Raw genomic sequence first — 17,362 nt, 5'->3', positions numbered from 1 at the left:
AAATTAACTAAACAATAAATTAATGTTATTCCATCATCATTCATATAGACTACTGTTGCTTTGTTTGTTATATTAGTAGATAAACAAGAAAAAATGTACCGAAGGTGGTCATGTGAACAAGCCTTTGCAAATATTTTTCGGAGCAACAAAAAATCGTCTGTGGGAATCTGAGCTGGATCAACTTTTTCTATCTGGGTAAAAAAATCCTGTGCCATTGATGTTAGCGGGCTAATGTTTATTGAAGTTTCAGGTGGTGGTAAAGGATCAATATGGAGCACGGACACCGAGAAAGCACCCACTACTAGCCTAAAAAGAAGTTCAGGTTTAGACTCATCCACTGAAATAGATCTGGATGGAAGAGCTGGAATGAAATAAAAATTATACTATTTAAAATAGTCTTCAACAGTTTGTCTTTACAATTTAACATCACTTTTAATTACTATACCGTCAGCATTAAGTATTAAATTATAACTGTAATATAGTATTACTGTATTGTATTATTAATCAAATCATATATACAGAAGCTAGATATCTTATCTATGTAGTTGAGGCATTTGAAATTCTGCTTATGCAAGAAAGTAGCATTTGTATTAACTAAATATATATTACGTTATATGCTTAATATTATACTTACCTTCTTAAGTAAAGAGAATTTCAAATATGCCTTAACTCGCTATATAAATAAGGTATCTAGCTTCCTTATTTATGCTTTTCAATAATAAAAATACAAATAATTTAAAAAGTAAACATATTCAAATTCACACTTAGCAATATATATATATATGGAAGCAAGCATAGCTTAGTTACATTCTTGCATTTTTAGCGTTCTCAGTTATGAAAATACAACTAATGTGGGAGGGATTGAAACAAGAAACGTATATACTATCCAAATTTTATGAAATAAGAGCTGGATAAAATTATTAGCAGAATTTCATATATAAAAAGTCAAATAAATTACTTCAGTTTGAACTTTTGAAACACCCAAAAATCAGCGGCTACTTTTGATCCAATAAGATTAAATATGCTAACGCAGGTAGTCCTCGACTTACAACAGTTAATTTAGGGACTGTTCAAAGTTACAACAGCAGTGAAAAAAGTGACTTATGGCTGTTTTTCACACTCATGACCATTGCAGCATCCCCATAGCCATGTGATCAAAATCCAGATGCTTAGCACTGGTTCATATTTATGACCGTTGCAGTGTCTCCGGGGCCATGTGATCACCTTTGCAACCTTCTAAACAGCAAAGTGAACAGAGAAACCAGAAGCCACTTAACAACCTTGTCACTTCCTTAACAACTTTAGTGATTCATTGAACAACTATGTTAAAAAGGGTTGTAAAATGGGGCAAAACTCACCTAATAACTGTCTCATTTAGCAACAGAAATTTTGGGCTCAATTGCGGTTGTAAGTTGAGGACTATCTGTTTCAGTAAGCCTCTTAACCAGGTAAAGAAAGAGATTACTGTGACACCTTAGTTTATGAATATTTGAAATCTTGCTTCTGATTTAAAATGAGGAGACTAATAATAAAAGAGCAGGTGAAAATAAAAGTACTAAAAGTAACAAAACAAAAAGGTTTTATTGCACAGTGTTGAAAACTATGCTACGCTGGTTTTGAATAATGAGGCATGCTATTCCCCAATTTTCACTTACAAGTTCTTCGTAGTGGAACTGAATGATCAGTGTTAGGAGTAAATGATGCACTTCTCAACTGCGGCAGTTCCTGCTTGTTTTGATCAAATTCTCCCCATGCTGACTCCTATTAAAATAAGAACATAAATGTTATTATGCTTGCATTATATAACATTTCAGCACTCTGTAAGTTATTTAATAATAAATGACAGAAATGTTCTCTACCCTCGCAGCTGTTCCCGTCCCCCTCTCCCAAAATGTAATGTATACCTGCCTGTGTTGTGGGTTGGGTTTGTCAACACAAGTCATGACTCAATTACTCTCTTTGGGAGAGTAATTGAATTTCATAAGAGCCAAAAGTATTCCCTACTGAAAAAATTATTACAAATGTCAATGGTCTCCAACCATTTTTAGGTAAGATTACTGAGAAAGTGATTTGACTACACTTATGGAGATCTCTCTCTGAAGCAGTAGGCGTGAACTTAAATGGACTCCAGAAGATGGTAGGGGACAGGAAGACCTGGAGGAACGTTGTCCATGGGGTCGCGATGGGTCGGACACGACTTCGCAATTAACAACAACAACATGGAGATCTCTGGATGAAATGTATTATTTGGACTCTTTTCAATCAGGACCCAAGTCTGGGCATGCAATTAAGAATGTATTCATCACCTTTGTTGATGATTACTGCAGGATCAGAATATAGGGACTACAACCATCATGGTTCCATTCTGTCCAACATTCAATGGCCTTTGATAACATTAATCTGGATTGACTGAAAAAGCTGGAAGATGGGTACTCTTCTTCAATGGTTTTTATTCATGAGTGGGCATTTCCAGATATAGTGGACAGAGAGATATGGTGGTGCCACTCTGCCATGGATTACTGGAAGATTTACTCTCCTTCCCTCTATTGTCTGAACGTTCATAGGAACTAGCCACCAGTACAATGTAAAGTATTATCAATATGCTGATGATACCCAATTATATATGTCTACCCAGGGCTGATAAAGAAATGGAATGAAGGTCCTGATTACTGCTGAAAGCTTTTGTGCTAAGCAGCATTCTCTTAGATGGAGCTATGCTGCAATTTGAACTCATGATACTTGTTGTTCCAGGTGGAGGATATAACCAGAAGTAGTGCACAATTAGTTATTGTGTGCCTATTGCAGTCTTTCCTGGATCACTTATTCAAGTCATTAATGCTCTTGTTACCTCACAGCTTGATTATAACAATGATCTTAAGAGCAGCTGCTCTTGAATGCCATCCAAAAGTTTCAGTTGTAAAATATACTGCAATCTCTGTAGTTATGATAATATCAAGGTTCACCAATACCACTAGTATGGGAGTAGCAATGGCTGCCAAATAGCTTTTGGATGCAATTCAAGGTGCTGGCTGATACTTTAAAGCCCCAACAGGCTCAAGCACTGTATATACTGTATCTGTTACCATGTTCTCCAAGGTGATTTTGACTGTTCAGTAAAATCCAGGAGAAAGAGTTTGTTGTGAGCCCCCTCACTAGTGGATGCTTGCTTCAAGGATCTGGGATTAACTCTTCTCAGTAATGGCTCCCTTCCTTTGGAAAGTATATCCACAGATATGACCTTACTAATTTTTTGGACAACTATAAAAAACATGACTCTTCAGAAAGGATCTGGAGACAAGTAAAATTATGCTATACGTGAATAGTGACATACAATTTTTACTGTTTTTAACTGTACTAATATTTGTTTTGAAACTTATTTTATAAATATAAGAGGTTCAATGTCTCCAGAAATACAACAGCATATAAGATGTTGTAACACAAATAAATAAGATAGGTAGATAGGCAGACAGAGACAGACAGACATTTTTGGAAACAAATGAGCTGCGGCAGAATCAGGATTAGCTTGTCCACAACTCATGCATTTTGGCTCTAAAGCCAATCAGACCATTACGGACTGTGCTATTTATAAACATATATTAAAAACTTGGAGAATTAACCAGCACAAAACTTATTGCAATAAGCAGAACCAATACTGGGGTAGTAAATGTGATTGTATGTTGGATAATTGGCATGTTTGCTTTTGGCCATGGTTATCACTAAATTTAGCTTAGTATATTCTACAAACACAATCGCTCCCAAACACAAAAAGTTCCTTTGCTCAAATGCAAACAGTTAAGTACTACATACTGCTGCAGCACCAAGTGGAGATCCTGCTGGGGTAGCAGTATATGTACTAGTTAAAGAAAGATCTAAATCCATAGTTGGTGGTTCTCCAAGAGGTGGCAATGAAGAAAGACTGTGAGACATCTCCATGTCAGCCATTGAAAAGAAAACCTCTTCTTCTAAAAGAAAAAAGTAGATATATTTGTAACATTCAAAATAAAAAAAAACAAAGAGAGAGAGAGAAGGAGAAGGAGGAAATCATATATATATATACATGTACGTACAGTGTATTGAATCATATATATTTCCCTAAAAGCCACTATATAACTTAAGATTATCTGGAATTTCTTCTACACCAACTTCCCCATTGTCAAATTCTTAGTATATCATGGTAATTGAGAAGTATATTATCTAGTATAACAATAAACTATACATATTTAACACTGGTTAACTATTAATAATATATCAACAAAACTCACTAACTACTTATCAGCATTCACAAGTGAGAAAATGTGCAAATAATGAAATAGGCATCACAATTCAAATATCACAACTTATCTACTTGCATCATATGTTGGAACATAAATGTTTTAAAGGTGGAATTTGAATGATAACATTAGATATGCTTACTACTTTTGTCTCATTGTTTCTTGCTGTGTCACAAGAGTGACAGTGGGATTGCTCTTAGACAATAAAAATATATCATATTCAAAATTAAATCTGATGTCTACGTGTTTAGCTTAAGTCCTTTCTTTCAATCTGAGATTTTTGAAATAGATGTTATGTTCAATATTATTCAATGACTTTAAAATATTTAGTAGGAACTGATGATACTCAGGCTTTGACTCATAAAAATACTTTGGTCTGAATGATGTTGTTTTACTAATTTTACAGATGTTGTATTGTGGATATTTAATGAGTTTTATGCAAGCTGTCAATACTTCTGAATTGTGGAGGAGTAGAAAGGAGGAAAATAAACAAATATTGAATTTCTTACAATTCAATTTTTCAGTTGCTGATTCATGCTAAGCTACAATGGCCACTATTATGTGGCTTGTTTGTTTCTGGCTAAATGCAATGTTTAATTCTATAAGATCAAGTCCACAAATCATTATTTAAAACTCATAAGTTAGCATTATGTGCAAACCCATATAAATAGCAATATGCCCATATACTAGGAAGCTTAGGTTGTTTGCTCACCACGACTTGAAGGAGTTCTAGCTGCCTCAGCTTCATAAAAACTCATATCAGACTTTGTACCTACTGGCAAAGTTTCTTTTCTCAAGTAACGATTGAGCTCCATCTGAATTCGATACTCATCTTCTTGTTGCATTGGCCGATTTTTTCTATCTTTATTAGATAATTCTATTCTGCCAGGATTCTCTGCAATGAAACACAAAATAGAAGAAATATGCTCTCTAATTCTCTAAGTCCCAGGAAACACAATTTTCCCCACATAAGCTTCAAAGCCTATATCTGAAATAATTCAGCCCCATTGTTCCAATGTTGGCATAACATTATCAGCCCTGCTTCCCCTTTAAAAACTATACCCTTCCTGTAACTACATTAAAAAAAGTTGCCAGCAAATATTTAAAACCTTGGCAACATGCAAAACTCAGATTGTTCCCTTTATTTCAATCATATTAATCAACACAATTTCAACTTACCTGGTCTGGCAATGGCTGCAAACATATCCAATAAAAGATGTACCTGTCTGGGTGACAGGAACAAGTGTATGGAATCTATCTGTCCATCTACGTCCAGCTTAAAAAAAATTAATACATTTGATAAGAACGAGTTTTCTCAGTTATCAATCTTGCCATTGAACAAAAACAGTACTTTCATCTCTGATTTCAATTCTTTATCTTATGAAATAAACCGTGGATACTGTTACTCTGTGAAATATAATGACTTATTAGAGTCCAGCTTGCATATTAGTTTTGATTAGCATTCGTGTGTGATTATTTCAAAGATTTCTTTGTTCCTCTGCTGTCAATAGTTTCTCGATCTATAATATTGAGGCTCACAAGTTTTAGTTCTGCAAAAACTCAAAGAAAAGCTATTATTGTTTTGCTCTTAATGTACTTGTTTCTTGCTTTTGAGTCAAACTTGACTAGTGGCAACTACTAGTTAAATAATTTGATTTTAAAATGTTACAAATGACATTGTACTAATTGAACTTGATTTTTTCTTGTTGTCTGAATCTACAACTGAAACACGGTTGTTTTAATCACATGTATTCTTACTTAGCTGTATTTATTTCTTTTTATTCTTTTGCACTTCTTTGCCTTAAAAAAAAAAAAGATCAAACCCTAGACTGCAAGCATGCAGCAAGCATACGCACTTCAGATTATCTGCGCTGATTTTAAATAATGAACAAACAATGGCCTAATAATTACAACATGCTTATCCTTCACTTTTACACAGTAGACTAAACAGAGTTCAACTATGTACAAAAAAACTTTTATCAAGGAAAAATGGAATGCAGAATAAAGAGAGATATCTACACCGAGACTTGAATAACATGTACCAATGGGGTAAGGGGGAAAAATATGACTACAATCAACAACTAACCTTTGCTCCTGGAAGCACTTCATTTTGCTTTAATGTAAGACTCAGTTCCATCCTTCCAATCAACTTACATATTTGCACAGGATCCGAGAGAGAAACTTCAGGTAGGTTTCGTGGTAGTTGAGGATGTGGCTCGTACATAATTTTTGGATTCCAGCTAGGTGAAAGCTTTGGTTCTGTTAACTTTAAAATAAATAAATACATTTTCAGAGGTAATATATAAGCACACTTTCTTGCTGTGTGCAGAAATATATGTATTCAAGCTATTTGAAAACTATAGTACATAATTTTCAGTATTAGCATAAAACTAAAAACACAAGAATAATGGGATATAAACATTGTTAACATTAAAAATTTAACAGAGATTTTATAGCAAAATGTTTCTGCAATTTCCCTGCCCTATGTCCTGGCCTTCTAGAGGAGTATGAAGATATGACTCTGCCAACTTGCATGGGGATCCAAGGGCACTATGCAACCTTGGGGGTGCCTTAAGAGTGCTCTTTCTGCCTTTTAACTTATCTTTTTTCTCTGTTTTTACTTGATTCTCATCCTGTTTAGTCTATTTTAATGGTATCTTTTTATATGGTTCTATGATTTTCACTTATAAACTACCCAGAGACATTTAGATGAGATGGGTAGTATCTAATTTGATAAATAAATATAGTGCATAATATTTTGAACAGAATGTGATATAGGTCACTTAGATTATGAGTTGGATTTATACATTAGCATATGCCAAACTGTTTAACAAACTCCTTGTTTTATTGTCCTAGTTTGTAGCAAGATAACTCTAATTTAGGAAGGATGCTAACTCAGAAGCACCCTTTCCCACTTCATTTCTTTTTAATACAAAACTAAACACCAACCTAACAGAGACAATAGATTTTAAAGGCATTTTAAATAATAACATGGTTGGTAGTGATAGATCTGTGCTTTACAGGAAACTGCCCAGAAAAAAAAGGCAATGGTAAATTGAAATGATATTAAACAATTTGGGAGACAGACCATGAAGCAACATTGAATATTTAATTCAGAATATTTTATACTGCTATATTTTACAAACACATGATAATCTGTGTGGCTGGATTTAACAAAATTTTGGTAAATGCTAAATTGCTCAATTTAGCTTTCACAAAAACAGACATTCAAAACTGCAAACGCTTGGGAGAGAAAATCTGAAAATTGGGAGAGAAACTGGCAGGAATGCTTACACTTTAAATACATAATATGTACAATACATACAGACAACTATACAGGTAGTCCTTGCTTATTGATGGTAACTGGAGGAGGAAGGTCTGTTGCTTAGTGACAAAGTCATAAAGCACAATGTCACGTAACCTCACCAACTTATGACAGCAGTTTGATTGTCCCAGTTACCAATGTTAGGCAAATTCCACAAAACTGCAGGGTGGTCAAATGATTATCACTTGCAACTTCTTGTAGATTTCCCCACTGACTTTGCTTAATGGAACCTGGCAGTGAAGGTTGCAGGTAGTAATCAGGGATGCTGCATTGGCTGCAACTGCAAGTGTCCCTTGTTTAGCATCATCATAACTTCAAATGCATCACTAAACAAGTGGATGTTAAGCAAGGACTATCTGTATAAATTTATGTATATTTTCAGTCTCCATCATGACAAATACTATACAAGTCCTAGGAATACTGACAATGACAGCAACTATCTAGTCTGAATAGATGGAAGGTTACTATCTCTGCTGAATGACCACCAGATCCATGGAGCTGAGGTTTTGGTCATGAGACTGCCATTTTCTTCACTGGAAGTTCAACTGGAATTGGGGGCTGCTCCATATGGAAGAAGCCCCTTGAACATCCACTGAATATTTTGTGTCAACACTTTTTAATGGTCCCTCATGCCTCTGAGGTCAGAGGGAAAAGGAATGATTTTCAATTTTGTCTGCCAAATAATGGAACACTCTCCCACTAAAGTTAGGCTATCACCTTTGCTGGCCTGCTAAAAACACTGATCAGTGGAGGGAATTTGCAAAATAAATGGTTGCTACAACACATTAGCACAGGGTCTTCAAACTCAGCCCTTTTATGACTCATGGACTTCAACTCCCAGAATTCCTCAGCCAGTGTGCCTGGCTGAGGAATTCTAGGAGTTAAAGTCCATGAGTCATAAAAGGGCCGAGTTCAAAGACCCCTGCATTAGCATTTTGTATTTCTATATTATATTATTTTTTGCTTTTATTGAATCAATATTATGCTTTCAATTTATTTTGCTTTTATGGATTCATATTTTGAATTCTGAATTTCTGGAGTTATAGAAATACAATAAACAAAAAAAAAATTACAGAATTTTACCAACTGTGTAGTGGAACAGACTGGAGAGGATTTTGCTGATGCCGGAAATTCATCCCAAAAAAATGAAACACCTGAGAGCTGTAATAATTTGTGAGCAAAAGCTGTGGGCTGATGTACATTTCCAGAACATTCATCAGCAGTTTCATCACAATACATCGTTCTGCAAGCAGAAATCAATAATGAAATAAGAATAGAATATAAATTTACAATTTTCTTCTTTATATCAAACGAATAGCTTCAAAGAAAAAAAACCAAGAAAGTCCAGTTGCCTTTTGGAAAAAGCAACTTTGGGACAACCATGACCTGGATTATTGAGAATCTCCATAAAAATCTAGCAAAGCATTATTGTATCACATGAGCACAGAAGCATATGCAGCTTAACCTCTAATAACATTAATGCACTAATTTAATTACAAAATTCCTCTATCTTCTTCATGTTTAAAATCCTAATCACTATTGCTACAGACATAACGTCAAGTTCTGTTATTGAGTAATACAGTAGAACCTTTATTTTAAATTCTCATAAAGTACTGATTCTATTCCAGCCATCACTAAAAATAATAAATAAAACCCACTTACTTCTCAATATGAATTTCCAGTGCTGTCCCACTTTTAGAATTATCTGGCACATGTTCAATTCTCAGAACAGTGTCTAAAAAATTGATTTTCACTCTTCTTAAAACTATAATGAAAATACCAAGATAACAAGTAGTGTTACACCTGCTGGGTTCAGACCAGGTAGAAAGAATCATGTTATCAAGACAAACCCAATATACATCACATTGAGCAATAAGCTATCATTTATAAATCATGATTGATCACATAATATATTGAGCCAGATGAAAATAAATACTTAAAAATATATAATATTACATCAGCTAAGTAGATACTAAAGTGCCTATATCCAAAGCATCCGCTGGGTGATGTAGAAAATGATCAGATTGAGCTCAAGAGTGGAATTAAACACATCATCAGTTTGGAACTACTACGGCCCCAAAAGTGTCCAGCCATCCTTGGAGTCCCTGGACTCTGGTGCCAAATTGCCTTGACCATTCATAGACCAGATTCCTGCATATACCGTGTTTCCCCGAAAGTAAGACCTACCCCCAAAATAAGCCCTAGCTTGATTTTTGAAGGTAGTCCTAATATAAGCCCTACCTCAAAAGTAAGCCCTAGTTTGGGGGCAAGGCACACACCTAAAAATCAAGCTAGGGTGGGTGTGGGGGGTTGGAGCTGCCCCACGCGTCCCGCACCCACTTATCATTGCAGCCAGGCCTCCCATGAATCAACACTTGCCTTGCCGGCCCACTTCTTCTGCGGTGCCCCCCAGCCTGCATTTTGCCATCAGAGGCAAAGGCCTCTGACAGCAAAATGCAGGCTGGGGGGGGGGGTTCTGCGCGCATCAATCCTGAGCTCCATTCTCAATTGCAGATGCATTTCCTTTGGCAGCAGCAGAAGTGGGCCGGCTGGGCAGGGCTGTCGGTGCCACCGCTGCAAGGTGAGACCAAGGAAAAGACACCCCCTGAAAATAAGACCTGGTGCCTCTTTTGGAGGCAAAAAAAAAAAGACCAGGTCTTATTTTTGGGAAAACATGGTAGATAGCATGAAATAAGCTCATAGTGCTTTTGAACTCTATCCTGGCTCCTGATCTTTTTGCGTCCGACAGCTAGAAATGCAGGACAAAAAAAAGTAACTAATGATGCTGCAACTATTCCTTTTAATTAAACAGGCAAATGAACTCTTTCATTCCCCCTCCCAAGTAAAAATCAGACTACAATGTACCAATCACTGTGTAAGAAAAGCAACTGTTATGTGTATTTCTTGTAACAGTTCAGACACCATCTGGGTAGAAAACACTTAAGGACTAAAATATTGGGAGAAAGAGACTGTGGAACATTGTCACTGGCTTCGATTCCTACCTAACTATTGTGAAACAGTGGTTTATACATGCAAACCTGTCCCATCAGGGCATAGCAGTGCCTATATGCTACTAAATAATGCCACATTTTAAAACTTGACAATTATTGTGACCCAATTAACAAAATATACTTTTGGTTAACTGATAATCTGGCTTTGCAGTTTGTGATGCAAACAGTACCTGTTTCAATTGTTTCAGCAAATTTCTCAAGTCCTTCAAAAGGCTGGGATCCTTCTCCTTGTTCATCTGTCAGTTTTTGACTAAGACATTCTTTTGCAAGCTGCATGCTACTTGTCATAAAGCTTGACCAATACATTGGTTCTGAACTAGAAGCTACCAAAAAAAAATTCATCAAACATGTTTTATTTTTAATCAACTTCAGCCATTATTGTTAAATTACGAGGATGAGTCAGTAATATTAAACAGGAACTCAATCAGCAAAATATTTCTGACTAACACTTTCTATGTGCACAGCAATGATTTACAATGTAATAAGAAAATGAGAAGCCTCTCAAAGTTTATACTTATTCTCATAGAAACATTTCGCTAGCAACATTAAATATAGCATACAAAAAACTAGGGAAAGAATATTGTGGAGTAAATTAGATTGTAGGATATATCTATGCTGGGAAAGATTGAGGGCAATAGAAGAAGGGGACGACAGAGACTGAGGTGGCTGGATGGAGACACTGAAGCAGTAGGTGTGAACTTAAATGGACTCCACAAGATGGTAGAGTACAGGAAGGCCTGGAGGAACGTTGTCCATGGGGTCGCGATGGGTCGGACACTTCACAATTAACAACAACAACTTCAGACATGCATGGAGAATAAATGCTCTGACCACATATTGCAAGATCAACGGATACACAAAATTATTCTTCTGCTGTAGAAGTCTTCCATTTTAACAGCAGAACGTGCAAGTATGGATAATTATATTACAAACTTCCTATAAGTGTAATAAGTTTAGTCTTAAGCATTCTGAGGGTTTTTCCAACTGTTCCAAGATGCCAATCAACAATCTTATAGTCTGTGAATGAAAAGCAGGACTTCTCTCCAAGTATGAAAATTATATATGAAAAAGATATGGCTACATAATGATAAAATGAGATTGGTTTTCCCATATAGTCAGGATTCAGACAATAGATCTAATTATGTAGTTACAGTCAAGTTTATGAACAAAAGAAAAGCAATATAAAGATTGTTATTTTATGAAGAAAATTTAAGTCAGATGTGAGTTTATAACATACAGAATAAGAGTTGGAAGGGACCTTAGAGGTCTTCTAGTCCAACCCCCTGCTCAAGTAGGAGACCCTATGCCATTTCAGACAAGTGGCTGCCAATCTCTTAAAAATATCATTGTAAACACAGTGAATCTATATACATCTCGATAGCCTACAACTGTGTTTATAAAGTAACAGAAAATTTACAAGACAAAGCATATCATAGGTTTGAGATAAAGTATTTAAGCCAGAAAAATGTATAAATTATATTTGAACACTGAGCAATATCCTTTGTCTTGAGTCAAGGAGATTATTTGCAGTAACACTTACTTCCTTATTATCTGATTAGACATGGGTAAACCTACATATTGCCTCATGATACCATACCTATTTGATATTCAAATATTCCACCAAGCAAAAATTAAGTGGATACAAGTAGTTCTTGCTTAACAACTATTTGTTTACTGCAGTTCAAAGTTACAACAGTGCTGAAAAAGTGGCTTATCACCGGTCCTCACACTTACAACTATCACAGTATCCCTGTGGTGATATGAGCACTATCTGCAACCTTCTCAGCTGGCAAAGCCAACAGAGAAGCCAGCAGAAGATCATGTGGTGCCATCATGTAATGTCTTGCTTAAAGACTGTATATATCTTAACTGGAATCAGGACTGCCAGGACTTCTATTGTTACGTGGGGCAATCACATGTTTACTCAGCGATGGAGTTGCCAGTCCCAATTAGGGTCATTAAGTGAGAACTACCTGTACTGTGATACTAATTCACTTATTTCTAACATGCAAAAAATTAACAGAATATGTAATGACAAGCAACTGTTATTTATTAACTAACCTAGACATGGCCTTGGTTTGAAGACCATCTCTAAGCCCTTTACTTCAAGTGCACAGTTATCTTGAAGCAAAGAGCCCCAAGGAATGGACAGAGATATTGACTGAATAAATCCTTCAGTAACTTCCAACGGAGCGTCTGCTGATTCCAGAATCTCATTCAAGCTCTAAGCATAGGGAAGAAGAACACAGAATTTGTAATATTTATTATCAGAATGCATAACATTAATTACAATTTTAACCTAAACATGGGTAATTAATTTCTCTTCTGCATCTAGGGCAAATTAGATTTAACTGCTTACAAAAATACAAGTTTTAGCAATAATTGCTAGAATAATACAATGCTCTAGGTTCAGTCCTCAAAAGGTGTTTTTGATACGTGGAAATGTAGATGCAGTATTTTTTTTTAAATACCTCTTAGTATTTGGTACACAGTTATTAGATTCCACCATGTGGCTGCCTTCTGAAGCTGACCCATCATGGGAAAATATGTGGGTAGTAAAAACATGCTGCAGACAGATCTTATTTTCACACTCTTATGTATTTTGAAGCTCTTTTTCAAGACTGAAGCTAAAGCACTGCACACACCAAAAACAATAAAAAAATATCTCTGTGTTTAAAATAATAAAGATGGTTGCCAATTTGGATGCCTTTGGGAGATGATTAGGCCAATCCACACAGGTTAAAATTACCAAAACATACATGGAAAACAGTAATGCACTCATGTCCTACTTGTAATCTTGTTACTGACATCTGCTTAGCCACTGTGGAAAAAATATGGTAGAATACTGTATATATCTAGGTTTCTCATCTGATGCACCATAGCTCTTATTATATAATATGGAAAAACAAATCCCTTAATCCTATTTCCTTCTCTACTGCAATCTGTAATTTTAATGCAAATTGGGTATGCATTCACAAAAATGCACATATCATTCAATATGGCTGGATGCACCCATTCCTATTACTTCTATGCTTCAATAAAATAATACATTTTATTTCATATACCCAATGTCAACGAATCCAATTCACTATCACTACCATTTTAAATATTACAAAATTTAATTTCATAGTCACAGACAAATTTACCTAACAGAACAGGTAAAATGATTGTAAAGGCTTTATCACAATTAAGATAAATTGTTATTTTTTAGTAAAATGCTTGTCATACTGGCCAACAACTATTTGTGATTATGTATGTACATGTTACTGTGTTAATCACTTATAAAAAACTGTGGAAAAGTAATAATAGTAATAAATTGACAATGTCATTTATAAATAGTGTAACATGGCAAATGCTTTCAAATGTTGAAACACTGAAAAGTTAATGAAAAACAAAAAAGTGCACATAACAGAAAATGGTGTTTGTTTATTTAAGAACATACAATATTTCTTGAAGAATTCAGCTTATAGCTCAGACATCTTTATCATTACAGGTGTTCTCAATTGGATATTCCTGTAGTTAATCTCATTACCTTGACAGAGTCAATATTGTTTCTCCTAGCATGACCCACTACTCTAGAAAATATCACCCAGGGAGCTTATTAGGTTTAAGAAGCTCTAAAAGATGTCAGTCACAATACAGGACACTGAATATATACAAAAAAATCAATGAAAACAAATTTACAAAAAGCTCACCAAATAGAACATGCCTTGAATATCAGAGGAAGGTTGTGGAAAGAATGGAAGAAGCAGGTTATATCTATACCTGTGACAATCAAGACTGAGGCCTAGGCATGAGATTGAAACCAAGCTGATTTTCCTTCATGAATGACCCATAAGACTCTGCTGGAGGAAACATGATCATCTTGTCTTACAATCAATATCAGAAGCCTCCAAGAAATCTAATAAGTATCCTTCAGGACCACCTGAATGGGTTGGAAGAACAGTGCCAAAGTAATTCTGTTCCTTCCTGAGTGGGAGGTTCTACTTGGTAGCCATGGGGGTAGAGAGAGGTTGGTTCTTCAAGTGCTTAATAAGTAGGAGTTAGACACCCCTGCTCTAAAGTAACATAGGATAGGTTATTTGCTTTAATCAGAAAACTATCAAAATGACTGCAATATTCCAGAGAATCAAACTACAGAACTGAAAAAAAAGCAAGCGATACGAATTTTCAATAAGCTGCTAAAAACCAGCTTGATTAATCAGTCTTATACATGTGGACTGAACATTTCAGATCCACAACTGTTGGGCAATAAAGTATGGTCATAGTAGACATATCTTATTACAAATCAGCTTTCCAAACTTGTACTTTTAAATGTCAATATTTAGAATTGCCTTAACCTTCATAATTACCTTCCTCTACATCAAAATGTTAAGAAAGTTCATTTTCAAGCCAAAAGAGAAACTCTCTTTGTAATATTCTATATTTTATTAAAAGGTAGAATAAGAAAAGACAGGGAATCTGCTCCAGATCAAATAGTGCACAGAATTCCAGCTGTCGATATTATATGAACAGAAATGTTATCAAATCATAGTAACATGAACTTGGGCAAATTTTATGAAGCTTACCTTGCATCTGCCAACACTATCATTATCAATTTCACATTTTATCATAACACATAAAGTACTGGATTATAATTATAATTGTTCTAAAAAGGGCCTTCTCATCTAATGACTATATGTTTTTAAGAAACAAATGGTTTATTTAGTATTTATATATATTTACACATTTAATTCTTACATGTGACACTAAATGGGTGGCTGCATTTACTCTTAATTTAATATTTATTATGTATTAGAGTATTAAATTAGAGAATTAAATAAAAAGTTTTAATAGGTAGACCTATTGATGATGTTTAATGCTAAATAGAAAGAACAAAAAGGTTTTGCTTACTAATTGAATGCCTCAACAAGTCATTGGTGGTTACTGCTAACAATTACGAGAAAACCATTGAACTCAACTTCGTTACAATAGTATTACGTAACAATTGTCGACATTCATAAAATTTTCCCTCTTTCTTTCGATCTTTCCTTTGTTGTGATTGTAAGTTCTCTACGAGTTGTAGTGTTACTTTTAAAGGGTTACTCTTGTAAATCGTCGACTTTTCTGTGACTTTGATACCTTTCCTTTTACGTACGAATAGCAGATAAGACAGGCAGTCACTGAATGAAGGCAATCAGTGAGTAGCCAAAGCTTAATTCACTTTTTTTTCTCAGCTACAAGGTTTCTGATTGACTAAAAATAGTTAAGATTCCATAAACCATAAGATTCTTTAAAGCAAATTTCCTGAAACCAAAATTCACATATAACTATATTAAAACTAAACAATTTATTTCAAGTAATTTTATTTATTTGTTCAACTTCTACAGTTGCCCATCTCAGTCAATGACTCTGAGCAGCTTGCAATTCAAAAAATATATTACAATCAAAATACTGAAAAAAACATTTTAAAAGAATAAAACAATGGAAACATCTAAAATAAATTTACATAGCAGCCAAGATATTTGGCTAATTAGCAATGCAGTCAGGAAACAGCCCTCTCACATAGCTGCCCAAAGTCACCTTGTAGAGGAGATGGGCAGCATAATACTTGAATAAATAAAATAAAAATAAAACTGAGCGTCCCAAGATTGGGAACATAGTCAAGTTTTTAGGCCTTACGAAAGGTTTAACAGGGTTGGGACCATTCTAATCTTGGAAGAGATAATGTTCCATAGGGGAGGGACCACTGCAAAAAGTGCCGTCTTTTAGTTCCTGCCAGCAGATACCCATTCTGCTAGATCTGGTTGGACAGGTAGAGACTCTGGAAAAAGGCAGTCCTGCAGTCTCTCAGATACCCCAGTCCCAGCTATGTAGGGCTTTAAAGGTAACTACCAGCACTTTGAATTGGCATGAGTTACTGTGAGGTTCAGGTATGGGTGCAACTGGTGCATCACCAAAAGCAGGAGTCGCAAGTCTAGAAGGACCCCCAGATTGTGCACCAGGTCACAGATGTAAGTATTTTGTCTCCAGAGGGTCCAAATACCCACAACCACTCTGTCTTGCGGGGGTTGAATTGTAATATTTTCCATATCAAATAAAATATAAAAATAGAGAAAGATACTGATATTCTACAAAATAAATTTTTAGTAAAAAAATGTTTTCTAAAATTTCTAAATACCCTCTAAATTTCTGTAAAATATACTTGATGTATAAAAGCTAAACTGAGGCATATAATCACAAAAGTGTTTCTGCTTACAAAGACCCTTGATATTTATATTAAAAGGCATGCTTTGTACTTCTCTACATAGCCAGAATCAATTTTTAAAACTCGTCTTTATCCCTAAATTATAATGCTGTCAAATATGGGTTTGATCAAATACCTATCATAGCTATGAGTTGTGTATTACACTTTCACAGGATCATGCAAACAATGAAATTAAGCACCTAGTAACATCCTACTAAACCAGTCATCTCACAATTCAAATCATAAGACAAACTAAATTTTCAATGGTCAAATACTATTTCCAGTACTAGAATTTCCATAATCTAGAAAAGTTTTCCTTACCTGGCCTCTTTTTGAAAGGTTATTGTTCAGCAGTAACCAAATAAAATGTATCAAAATGTGAGTTGATTTAGAAGTGAACTCTAACATGAATTTGCACTTTTCCCAAGTGAACCAACTGAAAACAACCTGAATGAAGCAACTGTTTTCCATTTCTTTTATCATTCCCTTTTTTTCCCCTCCCAAGTACAAAATAAAAAAAAATCCATTT

General features: G+C 35.0%; 1 protein-coding gene across 1 annotated transcript in view; it reads right to left on the bottom strand.

The window, feature by feature from the left end:
* ATG2B (autophagy related 2B) overlaps positions 1-17,362 on the bottom strand; it is a 52,456-nt gene that overhangs the window by 34,638 nt on the left and 456 nt on the right. Inside the window, exons 2-11 of the mRNA XM_015823770.1 lie at positions 12,669-12,831; positions 10,778-10,930; positions 9,259-9,361; positions 8,680-8,839; positions 6,358-6,537; positions 5,451-5,547; positions 4,984-5,166; positions 3,801-3,962; positions 1,656-1,754; positions 100-361 (exon numbers count right to left, since the gene is read on the bottom strand). Of these exons, the coding sequence (XP_015679256.1) occupies positions 100-361; positions 1,656-1,754; positions 3,801-3,962; positions 4,984-5,166; positions 5,451-5,547; positions 6,358-6,537; positions 8,680-8,839; positions 9,259-9,361; positions 10,778-10,930; positions 12,669-12,831 (1,562 nt within the window). The remainder of the gene's footprint in view (positions 1-99; positions 362-1,655; positions 1,755-3,800; positions 3,963-4,983; positions 5,167-5,450; positions 5,548-6,357; positions 6,538-8,679; positions 8,840-9,258; positions 9,362-10,777; positions 10,931-12,668; positions 12,832-17,362) is intronic.

This window comes from Protobothrops mucrosquamatus, unplaced genomic scaffold, assembly GCF_001527695.2.
Source record: "Protobothrops mucrosquamatus isolate PMUCROS unplaced genomic scaffold, P.Mucros_1.0 scaffold_180, whole genome shotgun sequence".
In the NCBI taxonomy this organism is placed as follows: domain Eukaryota; kingdom Metazoa; phylum Chordata; class Lepidosauria; order Squamata; family Viperidae; genus Protobothrops; species Protobothrops mucrosquamatus.
This window is presented reverse-complemented; position numbering and strand designations above follow the sequence as displayed.